This window comes from Phyllobates terribilis, unplaced genomic scaffold (genome assembly GCF_046119375.1).
Source record: "Phyllobates terribilis strain yellow unplaced genomic scaffold, ASM4611937v1 Scaffold_1__5_contigs__length_1240528914, whole genome shotgun sequence".
NCBI lineage: Eukaryota > Metazoa > Chordata > Amphibia > Anura > Dendrobatidae > Phyllobates > Phyllobates terribilis.
In genome coordinates this window covers 359,921,657-359,942,307 of record NW_027362761.1, presented here as the reverse complement: position 1 = coordinate 359,942,307, position 20,651 = coordinate 359,921,657, and the positions used below count along the sequence as shown (strand labels likewise).

Here is a 20,651-nt window from a genome sequence, read left to right as displayed (position 1 = left end):
CTTATGTAATAACAAAATGTTAATTAAACACTATATTACAGCCGGTCCAGTCTTGGGTCCAGCTTTAGAGTATGTGCATACAATGTCTTTTTTCAGACTAACAAATTTGCCAAGTTTTTCAAGAGGAAGCATGAAGCTGTTAAAGACACTCAAAAGACTGAACATATGCGCAGCAAGTCATTTTTACATAGATGAACATATGACCCTTCTTTTAACCATTTAGTTTTCAGGCGGTTTTTGGAGCGGAATCTGCTTGAAAAAGACCTTCGGTGTATTCACACAGAGTCTGTTTTAGGCCACAGCCCCACTATCAGTATTTGGTCAGTATTTGGTCAGTATTTTTTCTCAGGAGTGGGAGCCAAAACCAGGAAAAGAACAATCAGAGAAAAGGTATAATAGAAACAAATCACCAATTCTGCATTTATCACCCACTCCTGAGAAAAAATACTGACCAAATACTGATAGTGGTGCCATGACCTTAGGAGTATATTCTCAGAGAGTGGATCCACGTCAAAATCCATGTAAAAAAAAACTGTGTGAACATACCCAACAAATAGATGTCCAATTAATACATAGATTTGTTATGCTATGGGTTGTATAGTTGTGTATATTTTACACCAATTTCTGGCATAAGTGACAATAAATATGTTGAGCTGTGGAAAGCACTGTCCTACTAGGTACAGATTATTGTTATTTTTTTTATTTACAGGAATGGTTTGAAAGCAAAATAATTGCATTTTTTGCGGAAGGCATGTTTCCCAAAATTTGCTATTTTTTTCTGCCAGAAAGCTGGTGCAAGTTTCAAAATCTCCCTGAGGCCACGTTCACACGTTCAGTATTTGGTCAGTATTTTACATCAGTATTTGTAAGCCAAAACCAGGAGGGGGTGATAAATACAGAAGTGGTGACGTGTTTCTATTATACTTTTCCTCTAATGATAGTGGGGCCGTGGCCTTAGGCCACGTTCATACACTTAGTATTTGGTCAGCCAAAATCAGGAGTGGAACAATTAGAGGAAAAGTTTAATAGAAATCCGTCACCACTTCTGGATTTTTCAACCACTCCTGGTTTTGGCTTACAAATATTGGTGTAAAATACTGAACATGTGAACGTGGCCTTAGTGTGATCCAATTCTCTTGGAAGAGAGAATTTTTACAGCACACTGAGAGAAGAAGATGGAGGACACTTTTCCATCGTCTCCATAGTATAAGTCCGTGGAAATCGGACTGCACTCAGATTTTTTTCACTGCCCCATTGAATAATATTGTCCGAGTGATACCTGACAAAGCATCAGATGGCACTCGTCCGATGTATACAGCGGTGTGAGCGAGCCCTTATCCTGAAATTCCAGCTTCAGTGCGCTCTCATCTCTCTGCTTCAACCTTTATCAGCCCTTTTCTCGTATGTAGAAGGCTGTTGAAGCAGGCAGAACACAGGCAGAAAATCCTGCTACACTGCCTACAAACATGTACAAACAGGATGCTGTCATTGACTCAGAGGGATGTACAGGTGTTTCTCACAAAATTAGAATATCATCAAAAAGTTAATTTTTTTCAGTTCTTCAATACAAAAAGTGAAACTCATATTATATGGAGTCATTACAAACAGAATGATCTATTTCAAGTGTTTATTTCTGTTAATGTTGATGATTATGGCTTACAGCCAATAAAAACACAAAAGTCATTATCTCAGTAAATTAGAATACTTTATAACAACAGCTTGAAAAATGATTTTAAAATCCGAAATGTTGGCCTACTGAAATGTATGTTCAGTAAATGCACTCAATACTTGGTCAGGGCTCCTTTTGCATCAATTACTGCATCAATGCGGTGTGGCATGGAGGCGATCAGCCTGTGGCACTGCTGAGGTGTTATGGAAGCCCAGGTTGCTTTGATAGCAGCCTTTAGCTCGTCTGCATTGTTGGGTCTGGTGTCTCTCATCTTCCTCGTGACAATACCCCATAGATTCTCTATAGGTTTAAGGTCAGGCGAGTTTGCTGGCCAATCAAGCTCAGTGATACTGTTGTTTTTAAACCAGGTATTGGTACTTTTGGCAGTGTGGACAGGTGCCAAGTCCTGCTGGAGAATGACATTTCCATCTCCAAAAAGCTTGTCGGCAGAGGGAAGCATGAAGTGCTCTAAAATTTCCTGGTAGACGGCTGTGCTCGCTTTGGTCTTGATAAAACACAGTGGACCTACACCAGCAGATGACATGGCTCCCCAAACCATCACTGATTGTGGAAACTTTACACTAGACCTCAAGCAGCTTGGATTGTGGCCTCTCCACTCTTCCTCCAGACTCTGGGACCTTGATTTCCAAATGAAATTCAAAATTTACTTTCATCTGAAAACAACACCTTGGACCACTGAGCAACAGTCCAGGTCTTTTTCTCCTTGGCCCAGGTAAGACGCTTCTGGCGTTGTCTATTGGTCATGAGTGGCTTGACACAAGGAATGCGACACTTGTAGCCCATGTCCTGGATACATCTGTGTGTGTTGCTCTTGAAGCAATGACTCCAGCAGCAGTCCACTCCTTGTGAATCTCCCCCAAATTTTTGAATGGCCTTTTTTAACAATCCTTTCAAGGCTGCGTTTATCTCGGTTGCTTGTGCACCTTTTTCTACCACACTTTTTCCTTCCACTCAACTGTCCATTAATATGCTTGGATGCCGCACTCTGTGAACAGCCAGCTTCTTTAGCAATGACCTTTTGTGGCTTACCCTCCTTGTGGAGTGTGTCAGTGACTGCCTTCTGGACATCTGTCAAGTCAGCAGTCTTCCCCATGATTGTGGAGCCTACTGAAACAGACTAAGGGACCTTTTTAAACACTTAGGAAGCCTTTGCAGGTGTTTGTTATTAATTATTCTAATTTACTGAGATAATGACTTGTGTTTTCATTGGCTGTAATCCATAATCAACATTAACAGAAATAAACACTTGAAATAGATCACTATTGTGATAATGACTCTATATAAATATGAGTTTCACTTTTTGTATTGAAGAACTGAAATAAATTAACTTTTTGATGATATTCTAATTTTGTGAGAAGCAGCTGTAGATGTTACCTGTTCTATATGTCTGCGGAGAGAGTGCTTTGAAGGTGGGAAAAGAAATTGAGGGAAAAAAAGAGTGAATAAATATACCAATACATTATATTAACATTTGAGAAATATCAAAACTTTGGTGCAGGATAGCTATTAGAGAATGGCTGAGATATTGCATTGTCTTCTTTTTTCAGATGGAAAATATGCTGAATGAAGTGAAATTTAGTGAATATGTTAATACCGGACAGCAAGTTACTCACATCAACCTGGGCGACTTCATAAAACTTTACATAAATCACAGACCTGCCTTTGGAGTATGTTTGAAAGAGCTACAACAGGCTTTTCAGGTTCTTGGTTTCAGCAATGAGAATGGGGAGCAGACTATAAACAGAGGACAATTATTGCAGCTGCTGCAAACAAAGGGTGAGTAACTAAATATGGGTCACCCACATGGATATGTTCGGCCGGTTTCACCGTGATTGAAACACGGACTGTGCTTAGATTGCAATACCTGGTCCGGCCACTGGGTTCCCTGACCTAAGCTTAACAGCCTCATTTAAGTCTAGGTCAGGTCAGGAGACCCGGCTTTCATCCCAATATTGCAATCTGAGCACGGTCCGTGTTTAAAGGACTATGAAACTGTCCTTATGCTGTTTTCTCTTTCCAGCTATAATAATTTACAATGATACAAGTAGAATATGTAGAGCAGACCTCATATAAAAGAGAGTGGAGCCTCGGCTTATAATATCCGATTCCAGCTTTCATTTCCCCAGTGCTAACAAAATGAAAATAGGCAATTGCCCCTGGAAGCCATGTTTTATACTTGGACCCAGTATGTTTTTTCTTTGTAAATTTCTTACCTAACTGCATTCTCGCCAACATACTGTTAAAATGTTAGGAGTGTTATAGCTATAAAATACTGAAATCAGATATAAAAAAAATTCTAAATTTAAAGGGTTATTAAGCAAAATAAAACAATTAATTGTATATATAAAGGTTAGAATTTCCCAGTACACTCTCTGTATGAATGCCTCCTGGAATTCAAGATCTCTGCTTGCAAACATTTATTAGGAACTTCATCTTTTACTTGTGTGTAAAACACAGTCATGGTATTATGATTGACACACAAGTGCATAATTGCCACCTGGACTGTATTTTCCATGACACCTGGGTCCTTTGGCTCCTGGTGAGATGTGGGGGCATAGTTTATATAAACCCACTCAAAAGTGGGTGTTCCAGTGAGCACCAGAGGTGTTACCGGAGGATGGGGCGTTCATGAGAGCAGGGCTTAAAGGGAATCTGTCAGTAGGGTGAACCCTCCTAAGCCGTCTACCTTGACATTTTGGTCCTAGAAAGTTGAATAAAATGATACCTTGATATTTGCAATCTGATGTCTTATTCCAGAGAAATCCATGTTTTTCTTATATGTAAATGACCTGTTAAGATCTATGGGCCGGACATAGATCTGCATGAGAATCTGCCCCCACAGATTATTTTAAATAGAAGGAGGCGTTACCAATGTGAGACATGTAATGACTGACACTTTGCTCTTATAATCACACACTGCTCTGCACTGGGGTCAGAACTAAGAGTACAGCGGAACTGAACCTTGTTTCATTACAAATATTTACAGCAGCACTTGTCCTCTTATAGTGCTGTCAGCTCTGCTGCAGAGCTGTGCCTGATTATAACCAACACAGTACAGCATTGTTGAACCTTGTCTCATTACAAACACAATAAGCACATTTGCAGTGGTCTTCTGTTCTGCTGTACTGCCCTTCCCCAGATGCCTGTGAGATGGAAGCTGAAGCAGTATGAGAGGACAACTGCAGCTGCAAATGCTTTTGCAATGAGACAAGCTTCACGTCCGCTGTACTGTGTTGGTTCCGATCTCACTGCAGAGCTATGTGTCATTCTGAGAACAAAGTGTCAGTCATTACATGTCTCACAGTGGTAACGTCTCCTTACATTTAAAATATTCCCTGGAGGCAGATTCTCATGCAGATCAGTGGTCCATAGATCTTAACATCTCATTTTTATATAAGAAAAAGGTGGATTTCTCTGGAATAAGACATCGGATCGCAGATATCAAGGTATCATTTTATTCAGCTTTCTATGACCTACATGCCCAAATAGACGGCTTAGATGGGCTGATCCTATGCACAGATTTTCTTTAATTGCCCTTAGAAATGTTACCATATTTTTCGGACTGTAAGACGCACTTTTTTCCTACAAAATTTTGGAGGAAAGTGGGGGGTGCGTCTTATTGTCCGATATACAGTACAGACCAAAAGTTTGGACACACCTTCTCATTTAAAGATTTTTCTGTATTTTCATAACTATGAAAATTGTACATTCACACTGAAGGCATCAAAACTATGAATTAACACATGTGGAATTATATACTTAACAAAAAAGTGTGAAACAACTGAAAATATGTCTTATATTCTAGGTTCTTCAAAGTAGCCACCTTTTGCTTTGATGACTGCTTTGCACACTCTTGGCATTCTCTTGATGAGCTTCAAGAGGTAGTCACCGGAAATGGTTTTCACTTCACAGGTGTGCCCTGTCAGGTTTAGTAAGTGGGATTTCTTGCCTTATAAATGGGGTTGGGACCATCAGTTGTGTTGTGCAGAAGTCTGGTGGATACACAGCTGATAGTCCTACTGAATAGACTGTTAGAATTTGTATTATGGCAAGAAAAAAGCAGCTAAGTAAAGAAAAACAAGTGGCCATCATTACTTTAAGAGATGAAGGTCAGTCAGTGCGAAAAATTGGGAAAACTTTGAAAGTGTCCCCAAGTGCAGTTGCAAAAACCATCAAGCGCTACAAAGAAACTGGCTCACATGAGGACCGCCCCAGGAAAGGAAGACCAAGAGTCACCTCGGCTTCTGAGGATAAGTTTATCAGAGTCACCAGCCTCAGAAATCGCAGGTTAACAGCAGCTCAGATTAGAGACCAGGTCAATGCCACACAGAGTTCTAGCAGCAGACACATCTCTTCAACAACTGTTAAGAGGAGACTTTGTGCAGCAGGCCTTCATGGTAAAATAGCTGCTAGGAAACCACTGCTAAGGACAGGCAACAAGCAGAAGAGACTTGTTTGGGCTAAAGAACACAAGGAATGGACATTAGACCAGTAGAAATCTGTGCTTTGGTCTGATGAGTCCAAATTTGAGATCTTTGGTTCCAACCACCGTGTCTTTGTGCGACACAGAAAAGGTGAACGTATGGACTCTACATGCCTGGTTCCCACCGTGAAGCATGGAGGAGGAGGTGTGATAGTGTGGGGGTGCTTTGCTGGTGACACTGTTGGGGATTTATTCAAAATTGAAGGCATACTGAACCAGCATGGCTACCACAGCATCTTGCAGCAGCATGTTATTCCATCCGGTTTGTGTTTAGTTGGACCATCATTTATTTTTCAACAGGACAATGACCCCAAACACACCTCCAGGCTGTGTAAGGGCTATATGACCAAGAAGGAGAGTGATGGGGTGCTATGCCAGATGACCTGGCCTCCACAGTCACCAGACCTGAACCCAATCGAGATGGTTTGGGGTGAGCTGGACTGCAGAGTGAAGGCAAAAGGGCCAACAAGTGCTAAGCATCTCTGGGAACTCCTTCAAGATTGTTGGAATACCATTTCCGGTGACTACCTCTTGAAGCTCATCAAGAGAATGCCAAGAGTGTGCAAAGCACTCATCAAAGCAAAAGGTGGCTACTTTGAAGAACCTAGAATATAAGACATATTTTCAGTTGTTTCACACTTTTTTGTTAAGTATATAATTCCACATGTGTTAATTCATAGTTTTGATGCCTTCAGTGTGAATGTACAATTTTCATAGTCATGAAAATACAGAAAAATCTTTAAATGAGAAGGTGTGTCCAAACTTTTGGTCTGTACTGTACATAAATACTGTGGCTGTGAGTGGTGGGGGATGTGGCGGAAGCGACAGTGACGGAGTAGAGGTGCACAGGAGGCAGCAGCCGCCTGCTGCAGCCTACTCTGTGTCCGGTACTAAAGAAAATGAATATTCACTGCTCCCCATGGCCATGGGCATGGGGAGCAGTGAATATTAATTTTCCTTAATAACCGGCACACTGTGCGAACAGCGCGGCTCCTGGTAAGTATGGCACGTTTGATCCCTGTATGTATGGCCTCCCTTATCCTGGTATGTATGGCCCCCCTCATCCCGGTATGTATGGCACCCTTCATCCCTCATCCCGGTATGCATGGCCCCCTGATCCCTCTTTCTGGTATGTATGGCACCCTTCATCCCTGTATGTACGGCCCCGTCATCCAGGTATGCTTGGCACCCTCTGATCCCAGTCACGCTGCACAGAAAAAAAAAACTTTCATACTCCCCTCCTCTCTCCTTCAGCGCTGTTCCGCTCTGTGCCAGAATAGTCACTGCTCCCCTCGCCGGGACTGCGTGCGTGGGGAGCAGTGACCATTCATTCTCCCTAATAGCGCGCACACTTTAGCTGCAGCGCAGCTCCTGCTGCGTTCGGCTGTCAGTGTGCCTGCTATTAAAGGCCATAAATATTCACCACTCCCATGGGTGTGGTGAATATTCATGGCCTGTAACAGCGGGCACGCAGTCTTGGCGTGGGGAGCAGTGACTATTCCGGCACAGAGTGGAACAGCGCTGGAGGAGAGAGATAGTGAGTATGAAAGTTTTTTTTTTTCTGTGCAGCATGATGGCGATCAGGGGGTGCCATATATACAGGGATGAAGGGGGCCATGCATACAACGATCAGGGGGGCCATACATACAAAGATGAGGCATGAGGGGCGCCATACATACAGGGATGAAGCATGAGGGGGGCCATACATACAGGGATGAAGGGGGCCATACATACAGGGATGAAGGATGAGTAGGGCCATACATACAGGAATGAAGAGTGCCATACATACCAGGAAGAGGAATGAAGGTGCCATACATACCAGAAAGAGGGATGAAGGTGCCATACATGTCAAGATGGGTGTGAGGGGGCCATTCGTAACAGGATGAAGGGTGCCATACATACCAGGAGGAGGGATCAGGGGGCCATGCATACCAGGATGGTGGATTGGGGTGCCATGCATATCAGGATGGGGAGGGCCTTATATACCAGGATGGGGGATATTAACAGAATTGGGGAACATTACCCCTATAACAGTGTCAGCAGCAGACCCCCTCCCCCTTAACAGGGTATGAAGACCACATATTTGGCTTCAATTTTTTTTCTATTTTCCTCCTCTAAAACCTAGGTGCGTCTTATGGTCCGGTGCGTCTTATAGTCCGAAAAATACAGTAATCTTTTTTTAAAGGGTAACTGTGCATTCAAGTAACTATTTGTAATAAGGCGTACATGAGGAATAACACCATTTCTGGCATTTATATGACATTTATATTCTGTATTCTCACTAGTTTTCCCTTCTGCGTGCTCTATCAGTAAGTTGCAATCCACTTTTAGCAGGGGATGGGAGCAGACAAGCTGCAGTAATTTCTTACATGCACAGCACAAAGAGGGGAATGCCTACTCTTCATTCACTTTTTAACTCGAGGGGTAAGCTGCAGTAACATGGAGAACATTAAAAGGCAGAGCTCAGCTGTGTTGATCTGAATCAAGCTTTGATGTGAGGTAAAAGTCTTGTTACAGAGCTCTACATGATGTTTTTCTACCTGTTTGTTCCCTTCACTTCCCCCCCCTCCCTTCTCCATAGAGGATAATAGGCTGTGTCACATGACACCTGCAGTCATCTCCTCTGAGCAAGACGGACTTGAGCTGCATTTTCACATGGAAAGACTAGTTCAGGAGGCAGGGGGAGGGGAAGAAGCGCTGTCTGATTTTTTTTTTTTCACTGACCCATAGACTTACATTTGCAAATTTGATCCATGATTAAGATCAAAATCAGACATGTCGCCATGTGTTGGTGTGGACCACTTAGTCCGCAAAAATACATGGACATGTGAACAGCGCCATAGACTATAATAGGTATGAGTTCTATCTGTGATAAATATGGATAGAACTTGTACATGAAAAACTGATGTCTAAATGAGCCCGTGATCACCTAATTAAGATTTTTCTACTAGGTAGGAAAGAATAGCAAGTTTGCAGATAACTTCATCCCACATTACTTGGCACGCCAAAGTTCTCTCTGCATATGTCAGGATAATCAATAAATATGGATTGAACATATGTTTGTTGATGTCCATTTTTCATTTTTAACTACAATTGTAAAAAGATGGGTAAGTCTTAACTTCTTGGGGACAGTCTCCTGCACGCCCGTCCATCCCTATACTAGAAACGATTGGTGCCACTTTCAGGTCTTTGCTATATAACACCCAGGTGTATCTTTAGAAGACCATGACAGATTTTCATTCCCTGCAAGTAGACAATAAATGCAAGTAGAAATATTGTTTTTTTTTTATTATTTTTTTAGGAATTGATAAAGTGTTTTGAATAACTCTGTATGTTTTCATTATACAAAGAATTAGTTTTCTGATTTTCCTTTAATAACTTTTATCTATATAGTGGACAAAGGGACTACAAGTGACTAGGCTGCAGAGCAGAGCAATTTGCTATATAAAAAATGTGAAATAAGTGAACTGAAGTAATTAAAAAACCTTCTCTTACATTAATGCGATTTTCCAGGATTAACTGTTTTTACTTCATAGGCTTTTCCAGTGTCGAAATAACAAAATGAGATTTACTCACCCACTACTGCCTCTACACCACTGCCCTTGGTTTTTGTTGACAGACTGCAGGAGTTACAACATGGCTACTGCATGTTACCACTGCAGCCAATCACTGGGCTTATTGGTGATGATGTAGACCACAGAACCCAGTGATTGGCTGCAGTGGTCACATGCTGAAGTCTGTCAACTACAGTGGTCTATTGCTTCCGTCTGTCAACTACGACCAGGTGCAGCAATGGAGAGACAACCTATAGCAGTGATGGGTGAGTAAAGTACATTGTTATTTTTACATTAAGCAAGCCTATGGAGATAAAAAAAAAATGCCAGCAGCCACCAATAGTGATAAAATAACAAAAAATGTAGACTCTCTTATATAATCCCTGGTGATCCACCTCCGCACCTCTGGTCCTCCCTATAGGTTTACTGTTTACCTGCCGGCAGCAATGCCGTCCTGAATATCTTGTGGGATGGCAGCAGCCAATAACAATCCTCAGCACTACACGACATGTGACCGCTCAAGCCAGTGACTGGCTGCAGCGATCACATGGGGTATATGGTATGTCATCACTGCAGCCAGGCAAACAGAAGACTGTTGGGAAGGTCCGGGCATTGAAATTACATGGATTAAATAGGTGAATATACATGTTTTTGAGGATTTTTATCACTATTGATGGCTGCTGGCAAGTTTGTATAGAAATTAATTTTTATCCAAGTGACACTCACAACTAGTATGGAGGCCATACACATCTTACCCGAGCAACAATATGGTATATATTGCAGACAAGTCAAGTCTATGATTTGCCATTTCTTTTAGGACTGATTTTCTTCTAAAACTCCAGGTCAGTTGTTCCACTGAGGCCCTATGTGCCGATCCTTCAGACCTGTTTTGGCCATAGAAGTGTTCACTTGTCTTTATCAGTGATTACACTACCAATATTATGTTTATAGTATGTTTTACTTATGTTAATATTCACATTTTTCATAAAGGAGAACATATGACTGAAGAAGAACTTGCAGATTATCTGAGTACCTTGTTAGGGTTAAACCCAGAAGGAGGAAGTTCTGAATTAGGCACCTCCAAGGTTACAGGTAGGAAAAAATATATCTGATGCATAATATATCAGCTGCATTTACACTTACTTTATAGTTATTTTATTGGTTTCATAACCCTTTATGCCCATGTTGTTTTTAAGTGAGATGTGTGCCTTTAACACCTATTACATATAAATTAGCCAGATCGCAGAGCGTCAGAAAAGAGTGTCTCCTGCTTTAGGGAATTTGGTGCAACCATTTACAACATGATTACCCATTTATTGGAAAACGTACCATATTCATGGGTTTGCCACAGGTTTCCAGAAGAATGACATGATTACTGTAGATTTCATCAGCTAGACCTATGGTGACCTGATGATTGCATAGGTGGCTTCTTTTTTGCTTTTAAAGAAGCTTTCCAGGACCTAGGCTAGTTTCAGATGTGTGCATTATGGGAAAATGTGTAGACCCATATTACAGGTTCAATTGCTGCTAAAACCATAAGTCCAATGACACATAATGGAATCTTTATAGATAGATGTCTATGAAGCTGTGAGTTCTGGCCTGCTATTGTCTGAATCTAGCCTTACACAGAAAATAATAAATGTGCGTGGATTCTGTGGTCGTCACCGTGGCCATATTGATTACATACAGCTCTGGCCATTAAAGGAATGGGTGGTGGAAGCAGAACAAGCACTTTATTTTTTATTGTGCCCCCCTATTTCCTCTTAGATTGTAAACTTGCGAGCAGGGCCCTCACTCCTCTTGGCATTAAACTATATACTTATATATATACTATATTACTCTGTAATGTCTTATCTTGTTTGTACAAGTACCCTCTGAATTGTAAAGTGCTGCAGAATATGTTGGCGCTTTAGAAATAAAAAGTATTATTATTAGAACTCTAGCAGGGAAATGGTGGCCAACACCTTTTTTTTGTTTGCAATGATTTTATAGAAAAAAACTACAAGAATACCTAATTAATTGCATATGCAAATTGCCTCTTCAAAGAGGAAGAGGACTTGAACTCTAGAGCCACCTATCGGAAGTAGCAATCCTCAAAGTCAATATTGACCCTTTAACAAGCCTTGCCACATGACTTAAGATAAAAGCCAAACCAGAATCTCAATTTGCTGACACATGTTTCCAGGTGTTGCCCCTCATCAGTGCAAAGCATGAGATCTGATTTTGCTAGGTGAGAGGCTTCTTACTGGGATCTAAGGGGTAACGTTTCTCTTTGTGCAGAGTGACATACCTAGCATGCCAGTGTAAGGAGGCTTATAAGCCATGCAATTCTCCTCTGGGAAATTAAATGTGCAAATTGCCTCTTCAGAGAGGAAGAGGACTTGAACTCTGCAGCACCACTTGTTGGAAGTAGCAATCCTACAAGTCAATATCGATCCTTGCCACATCAATTAATGGGACCTGTGGTGACTTAAGAGCATGTCTATAACTGTTTAGAGTACATTATGTATACAGTAAATATATCCTATATAAACAAGTAGTATATCAGATTCTTTACCTACTAAAATCCAAATCACAAAAAAGCCTAAAATAATAAAACAATATAATAATACTAATCCAGGAGGCTTCAAACATTTCCATTGGGCTTTTATGATAAAACATAGTTAGAGGAGCACTAAATAATATTGATGTTCCCCAGAATAACCAAGTATAGGCGAAATGCAATTAATTATATACTATAGGTAATGTATTTGACTTGTTAGAGAAAGAAAATGGCAAAAAGTAAAGTTACAGCAAAACTTATGAGCATATTACAAACATCCACCTTCCACATACACTTGTACTCAATGCGAAATATGTAAAGTTTTGAAATAATTTGCATCTCTACTTTCCACATAATATAACAAGGTTAGCAATAGTTTGACTTCATTAAAGTTGTAAGGTGATTCTAAATAATGGCATTAATTGATTATTAGGAATTTGCAGCCTGGAAAGAAAATGTAATGCCACTAGGAGGTGTGGACCCAATATTTTAATTCATTTGTTTTCATTTAATTTCAAACATCAAACATTTTCTGCATAGCCCGTGGATATGCCATAAATGTCTGAGAGCGGAATACCTCTTTGTCTTTGAGTGATAACCACAAATAAAGAGGTATTCTGCTCTCAGACATTTATGGCATATCCATGGGATATGCCGAAAATGAATAATGGGTGAAGGTCCCACCTCTACACCCTCCCCCTATTGAAAAAAACAAGTGACCCACCAGTACTCCAAGTTGGGCACCTAGAGCCTTGATATGGCTATGAAGTTTAAGTCTAATAGAGTTACAAGCTTGGAGCTGAGTGAGCCTTTTCTGTTGCTCACAAATGATACAAATTGGACACAACTTGGTAACAATACATTTTAATTTCACTGTATATTTTTTAATATTAATTACAATTTATCTGATATTGCTTAACTGTATCTGATATTGCATATATTACAGGTACAGCAGAACGGCTTGAACAGGAAATACCAGAAGAAATCACAACTGTAATGTTTGCAAGAGATATTCTTGGTTTTCCAGTTAATTATTCTGAAGATCCTGAAGAACAAACACAAAACCCTGAGATTGCATCTTGTTAACTATTATGTGGTGATGTCTCTTTAATATCAGCGACACACAAAACCATAACTTACAAAGTATTTGTACAATGTATCATTATAGCTTATTTGCAAGTTATATGATGCATAAAACCAGATCAATTCTTGTTTCTTCTGTTGTATATTTTGTTGCACTTTTTTTCATGAGAAAAATCAATCCTGAATTTTTAATTTTGTCATTTCTTTCAGCCATAATTTTTGAAATGCGTCTGTTATGTCCGTGTCTAAATTTTCTCTGCCTCTGACGCTAGGTGGCACTGGGCTTGCACTGTGGTCAACACTGGGGAACACAGGTGTGGTCCTGTTTAACATTAGTGTGGCTGGGACTTGTGCCCCCCAGCCAGGAAATCTGTGTCTTTCTGCAGAGTGCTGATTATCCGTTTTTATCAGCTCTACTGTGAGCCTTGCGCGGGTCCACACCTTATTTAAACTCTCAGCAGGGTTTTAAAAAATGTAATTAATTGTTGCTTTTTAAACTTTTCTGCGTTCCAAGTATTAAAATTTGCAATCATGAGGATAAACATACATTCAAGATATTTTGCTTTGTGGCAGTGATTTTTCACCATGGCCATACATCTTCATTATTTGTGATGCATCATTGCACAAGTAACTAAATGCTGATAGAGGCCATGAGCAGGGTATCTGGTGTAAATGTATTAAATATTCGTTAAAACCATTACATCTGTCACTTTTTATTAATTTCTGTTTTGAGGTATTATAATGACTGTAGTGTTATGGGGCAACTGTTTGTGGAGTTCTGGCAATTCTTAGAAGAAGAACTTTCAAAGACAGTATTGGCACTAACCATTTCACTTAGTGGATTCCAGGGAATGATTCAACCTTCACGCTTTCACGCATGTACAGAGATCTGGCCTTCGCTGCGAAGGCCCTTGGGTTGCATCCATGTAGTAGCTGCAGGTTAATACAATGAGTTGGCAGTAGCATTGCAGTGAAGCCAGGTCAAATGGAAACCAGTGCACTGTATTTTGAACTTTGGATCAAACTATTTTTTTCTGGCGGGTCAAAATTGGCATATATTTTTTCTTTGTTGTCTGGACATGTCTTAGCTTGGGCTGCACCATAGTGAGAACAAGATGATCCTATTGTGCATTCTCTACCTTCCTTCCTTAGTTACGTACAGTGTTTGATGAATCAGGTTATATTCAGCTGCTCACTACATATTCCATCACAGACAAGGAACTAACTTTGTGGGAAGTTAAGCCATACAGTTCCAAACCCTGAATCTTAAATTGACCTGGAAAAATTACTCTTTCCTGTCTATTTCTAATGTTGGCCTTTCCGGTTGGATGAAGGACCTTAGTGATGACCTTATTTCTCTTGCCACCTGAGTGGACTTACATTTTAAAGAGTGGTCAAGGGAGAAAACTCAAGATTCTCGACTGCTGCACAGTAGAGCATCTACAAAATCTCACAGAAAGGCCGTACACAAACCCATGCTAATTGGCTGGAAGAAATTGTTGTTCACCGAAACATCTCATCACCTGACTGAAGGACTTTGCCTTCATGGTGTTGAAAAGGATCATTCCCATATGGACTTTGCCAAACTCAAGGCCAAGCAGGGAAACTTCAGACCCTAGGTGAAAAAGGGGTGATTGCTTAGAGCAGGGGTCTCAAACACGCGGCCCGCGGGCCGCATGCGGCCCCTGAGGCTGCTTTATGCGGCCCGCAGGCACAGACCCCTTGACGATCCCGACCAGGTCCAGGAGGAGCCGCCGACAGCAGCGCTGAATTGCCGCACAGAGACTGTTTCCCAGCACTGCATTTCCAATGCCAGCCGCTGGCCAATCAGAGGCCAGCAGCTGATATCTGCGTGTCGGCGCAGCGAGTATGACGTCATTGCCATATGCAGATGTCAGCTGCTGGCCTCTGATTGGCCGGCGGCTGACATTGAAAATGCTGTGCTGGGAGACAGTCTCTGTGCGGCAATGCAGCGCTGCTGTCGGCGGCTCCTCCTGGACCAGGTCGGGATCGTCAAGGGGTCGGACTCTGTGGTGCCTGCGGGCCACATCTGCAGGAAGGCCGCCGAGGGAACGGAGGACAGGTGAGAATCATCTTTTTTTTTTTTTTATGTGTGTGAAGAACAGCACAGGGGGCACATAGCCACAAGAGGGGACCTGGATGGGGCACATAGCCACAAGATGGGGACCTGGATGGGGCACATAGCCACAAGATGGGGACCTGGATGAGGCACATAGCCACAGGATGGGGACCTGGATGGGGCACATTAGTACAAGATGGGGACTTGGATGGGGCACATAGCCACAAGATGTTTGCCATTATTACTATATGATGCTAATTGTAAGACAATATTACTGTATGTGGCCAATTGGGGGAAACAAAATTGTAAAAATCAAAAAAATAAAAATAAAGCCTGAAAAAATATTGGGCACTAAAAATGCTGTTTTATATGTAAACTAAAGTAAACACAAAAAAGTGCACGTTTATTATCGCCACATCCATAACGACCCAAGCCATAAAAAAATAAACACGGCAAAAATGTTCAAAAGGTGTATACAAAAAAAAATGGTATCACTAAAAATGTCACATTGAACAAAGAATGCGGCCCCCCAAATTCAAATTTTTTCCATGTGCGGCCCATATACCCAGCCGAGTTTGAGACCCCTGGCTTAGAGGTTTATATTATCCTCCACTAAAGACAAAACTTGATGTATCTATATCTATTTCCTTCAGTTCCTCTTTGTTCCTGGACTGAGAAAGTGACTCTTCAGGTTGGAGCACTACTCATTTTTTTTGTTTTTCCACTTTGTAATGCATCTGTGCTCTTGGATCTATCATGTTTAAGGCCACATGCTTCGATTACTGACTAGCCGTCCAACTAGATCGCCCTGTAGGGATCATTTTCAAATCTGTCTCAAAGCTCTACCTCAACTACCATTCCTGAACCTCTACTGTTCCTCCATTTGCTCCAACTTGCCTGTTCCTTAATAGGACTTTGCAGACATCTTTTCCAAGCAGAAGTCCAAAATATTTCCTCCACATTTATCTCTGAGACTAATGTGATGTCCATTTGCATTGAAGAAATTCTAGAGAGGGGGTTCATCCAGAAGTCTTTGGGCCTCTGAGACCTTTAGTGGTCTAAAGAAAATCACTCTAAAAAGATGTTATCTATTGCCCTTTATCTTACAGTTGTTTGATCGGATTAAGGGTGCTTCCATCTTCACCAAATTAGTTATGCGTTCAGCCTACAAACGAATCCCCACTAAAGAGGACGATAAATGTAATATTGCATTCAACACTCGCGATGGTCATTTTTAATATCTCGTCATGCCTTTCAGTTAAGGGGAACACGTCAGGTTGTATAAAGCTACAGATTTAGGGTTAATCTGTGCTGGGAAGATGCACAGCCGCCGTATTGAAAGTGCGGCACCTGGAGAAAATTAACTTTATTTCTCCCGGAAGCCGCCAGCTTTCAGCCATACAGACATGTCAGTGCGGCTACAGTCACTTCGCACAGCACTGTCAGTGGCGACTGTAAGTACGCCTTAGCAGTTTGACTGACAGCCGGCTCGGCAGTGAATCACTGCTGAGCAGGCTGTCAGCCAATGTGCCAGGGTGTGCTTCCAGGTCCTGGAGGGTGCTCTGCAAGAATCTAAAAATTTCCTTAGACTTCTCTGCTTATCACTCCCAAAGTAAAAACTGAGAGAATCAATAAGTCTATAGAACAAGGAATTTTATCTAACTCCTATCAAGATAGTTAGCCAGATTTGCTTCCTTGGCCAAAGTTGCCCACAACAGTTCAATTTCTGAGTCTTCTGGGAAATCTCTCTTTGTCACTATGTATAGTCAAAAGCTCCATTTGCCTCTGCTAATTGCATAAAAAAAGTCAACTTCTTGCTGTGAATAGCATCTCACGGGATATTCATAACATCTGGACTGAGATACAGACCAATTTGACTACGGCTGCGGCTATTGAAAAATTAAGTGCTCATAGATATCGTTGACCTGTTATTAAAATTTCTCCTGGTGTTTGTCTTTCCACTAAAATCATCCATACAGGGGCATAATGATTGTGGTCGCTGTGGGTGCGACTGCGACCATTTGGGAGGTGAACCCTCGGGCGTACATTTATCTGAAACGTAGAGACCTGCCGTCTCCCTGTTCTGCAATACATGCTGCCGGCGAATCAGTGGCAAGACGTAGGCTTGCCCGTGATGGGCAGCCCTTGGCAGTGATGTCATGCACTGCCTGTGCTGGCACACCGAAGTCTACTCTGCACATCGTGGGAGATGGTAAGAATAATTTGTTTTTTAAAATGTACTGCAGAAAAACAAAAGGGGCCCATGATGGGGGTCATTATACCAGGAAGGGGCCCAGGATGGGTTACATTATACCAGAATGGGGACATACCAGGAAGAGGTCCAGGATGGGAGGTGTTGTACTAGAAAGGGGCTCAGGATGATTGGCATTAAGCCAGGAAGAACCCCAGGATGGTGGACTTTATACTAAGAAGGGGCCTGGGATGGGAGGCATTGTTTTAGATTTGGTCCCAGAATGGGGTGCATTATTACTGGAAGGCAACGAATTGGGGACATTATTACTTGAAGGGGCCATGATAGAACATTATCACTGGAGGTTACCCAGGATGGGTGACGTTATTAAGGACAGGGGACATTATTATACCATAGGGAATATTCTACCGGGAAGGGGCTCAGGAAAGGGGACATTGTTATAGCATGGGGCCCAGGATGAAGGGTATTATTACTGGAAGGGGCCAGGACAGGGGACATTATTACTTGGAGGGTGAACACACGTCTTTATAGGATCTAGAACGCTACAAGTGCCCATACATCTGACCAACATGCAGGTGGGGGCCCAGGTCCAAATTTTGTACTGAGGCCAAATCCGACTCTAGTCCTGCCCCTGCATCCATATAAAGACTTGTGATAAGCTGGCTCCTAAATTCATTGGTCCATTGAGATTATTTAGCAAATCAATCCGGCTACTTTTCGTCCTAAATTTTCTGTCACTTTGAAAATTCCTAATACTTTTAATTTCTCCTTATTACATCCTCTGGTTCTCAACAAATTCTCCCCCACTGTTAAGGAAACCCTCTCTTCTGCTGCTGATCCTGACATGAAGTACAAGATCAACAAAATTCTGGACTGTAAGAAGGTTTGTAGGAATCTTTTCTATTTGATAGGAAGTGATGCGGTCCAGAAGAGAGAGATGCTGGTTTGCTAAAAGGGACATTAATGCACCAAAATCTTACTTAAAATAATTAATTCCAAGCACCCTCTTTCTTCTGTTGTAGACTCTTCTGGGAGGGGCCTTAACAAGGGAGGTATTATCACTCACCTGTCCTGGATCAGGCGCTAGGTCTTCTTTCCTTACCCTATGGCTAGTTCCCTTTGTGCTAATCTATACTGGGTCATCACCTAAGACCTTTTGCTTTCTAAGCATTCGGGAAGCTTCGCTTGCTTTCAACTACCATGCGAACTACAGTTTTGCCTCATCATCCACTTCAGCTGTGTATTCATCTCTCCAGCAAATTCCTGCCTGATATCTTAGAATTTGCAACTATTTCCTATTTCAATCCTGTGAATCCTAGTGCTACTGCACTCTCAACTCTGCTGCTACAGGTACTTATAACCTGACTCATATCAGTGAATACTGGTGCTGTTCTCACCAATATCTTTGCAAACTAGGTGCAATCCAATTGTATACGTCGGGGCTGACCTGATATTGTAATTCCTGTACTAAGCATGGTGCTGTATTTATATACTGATCATTGTTCTGGTGCTGTATGTCTGTATTGATCATGGCTCAGGTAATACATTCATGTATTGGTGATGGTTCTCTATGTGCTGATTATGATTCTCCATGTACTCATAGTGGCTCTAGTGTTGTATTCATAAATGTATGAAGGTTCTAGTGATGTATCCATGTACTAAAGATCATTCTGGTGCTGGATTCATGCACTAATGATAGTTTGATCAATTTGGTGCTGTACTTGTACTGATAGTTCAGGTGTTGTTTTCATGTACTGATGATAATGCTGTTCTGGTGATGTATTCATGTACTGATGAAGGTCTGGTGCAGTATTCTTATACTAACTATGGTTTTGGTGATGAATACATGCACTGATAGTGGTGCTAGTGTTCATGTGCTTATGATGGTTCTGGTGATGTATTCATGTACTGAAGATGGTTCTGGTGCTGCATTTATGTACTAATGGTGGTTCTGATTATGTATGAATGCACTGATCATGGTTCTGGTGCTGTATACATGTACTGATGGTGGTTCTGGTATTGTATTTATGTAGTTATGATGATTCTCGGATTGGTTGTTTCTTCTCACCCTTGATCTTGAGGTCTCAGCAGGGATGATGCGTTTTTGTTACTGCACTTTTGTAAGCCTCACTAAGGGTTCGTTTCAAATAATCATTTAAATGATATGCAATTGTATCTCACGACTATCATATGTCAGACAAGTATTTATACAGGACAAGAATTGTGAATGAAATGGTTAAATAGCAATCGTTACATCCAACATCGTGCACTGTCTTCACTTTGATAAATTTGGGACGTCTTCTTTTTGTCGGTTAAATCGTTGAACGAACGAACAATCTCCATTTACATTACACAATTTTGAAAAGTTGAACAAGAATATTTTTTTGCTTGCCTAAATGATTTAATGCAAGATAAATGACTGTTTTGGACACATCTCTCAGTCGCTCATCCGATTCATATTACATAACTATCGTGAAAGGTGGGGCATTCGGGTTAGAATCTGATGGATTATCCGCTACTGTAAATGCGCCTTATGTATCGGTAGTGGAGAATAGCTCTCCAGAAATGTATTGCTAAGATCTTCTGCTTGTTTCTGGTAAACAGAGTTGGATGAGCATTTTCTCCTCACGATAGTATTGTCCCTTTCTTGAAGGGTAAGGGTGGTTACTCGCCCATTGGAGTAGAGTTGTTATGCTTGTGGAACAACTCACTCAGCATAATAGGTAATATATACTGATGAGCGAGCACTAAAATGCTCGGGTGCTCGACCCGAGCACATTGGAATACTCGGGTGCTCGACCCGAGCAACGAGCCCAATGTAAGTCTATGGGAAACTCGAGCATTTTTCAGGCGGCTCCCCCCGGCGGTCTGCAGAGGGCCTAAGAATTGCCCAAATCGATTGGAACAGTGCTCAAATGGCATGGGAACAGCATGGGGAAGACCCCTGGAGTTATTTCTGACTCCCAGGTCACTGCTGTCAACAATGTTGTCAGAGGTATTACGCCAC

General features: G+C 41.6%; 1 protein-coding gene across 3 annotated transcripts in view; it reads left to right on the top strand.

Moving 5' to 3' along the window:
* The window catches only part of CFAP251 (cilia and flagella associated protein 251), a 112,202-nt gene extending 98,248 nt beyond the window's left edge, over nucleotides 1-13,954 (top strand). Inside the window, exons 21-23 of one of the 3 annotated variants that reach the window (XM_073676265.1) lie at nucleotides 3,238-3,466; nucleotides 10,718-10,819; nucleotides 13,216-13,954. In XM_073676265.1, the coding sequence (XP_073532366.1) occupies nucleotides 3,238-3,466; nucleotides 10,718-10,819; nucleotides 13,216-13,355 (471 nt within the window). In that variant the 3' untranslated portion in view covers nucleotides 13,356-13,954. The remainder of the gene's footprint in view (nucleotides 1-3,237; nucleotides 3,467-10,717; nucleotides 10,820-13,215) is intronic. The other 2 variants (XM_073676266.1, XM_073676264.1) reach the window with 2 other exon arrangements.
* The last annotated feature ends 6,697 nt before the right edge of the window (nucleotides 13,955-20,651 follow it).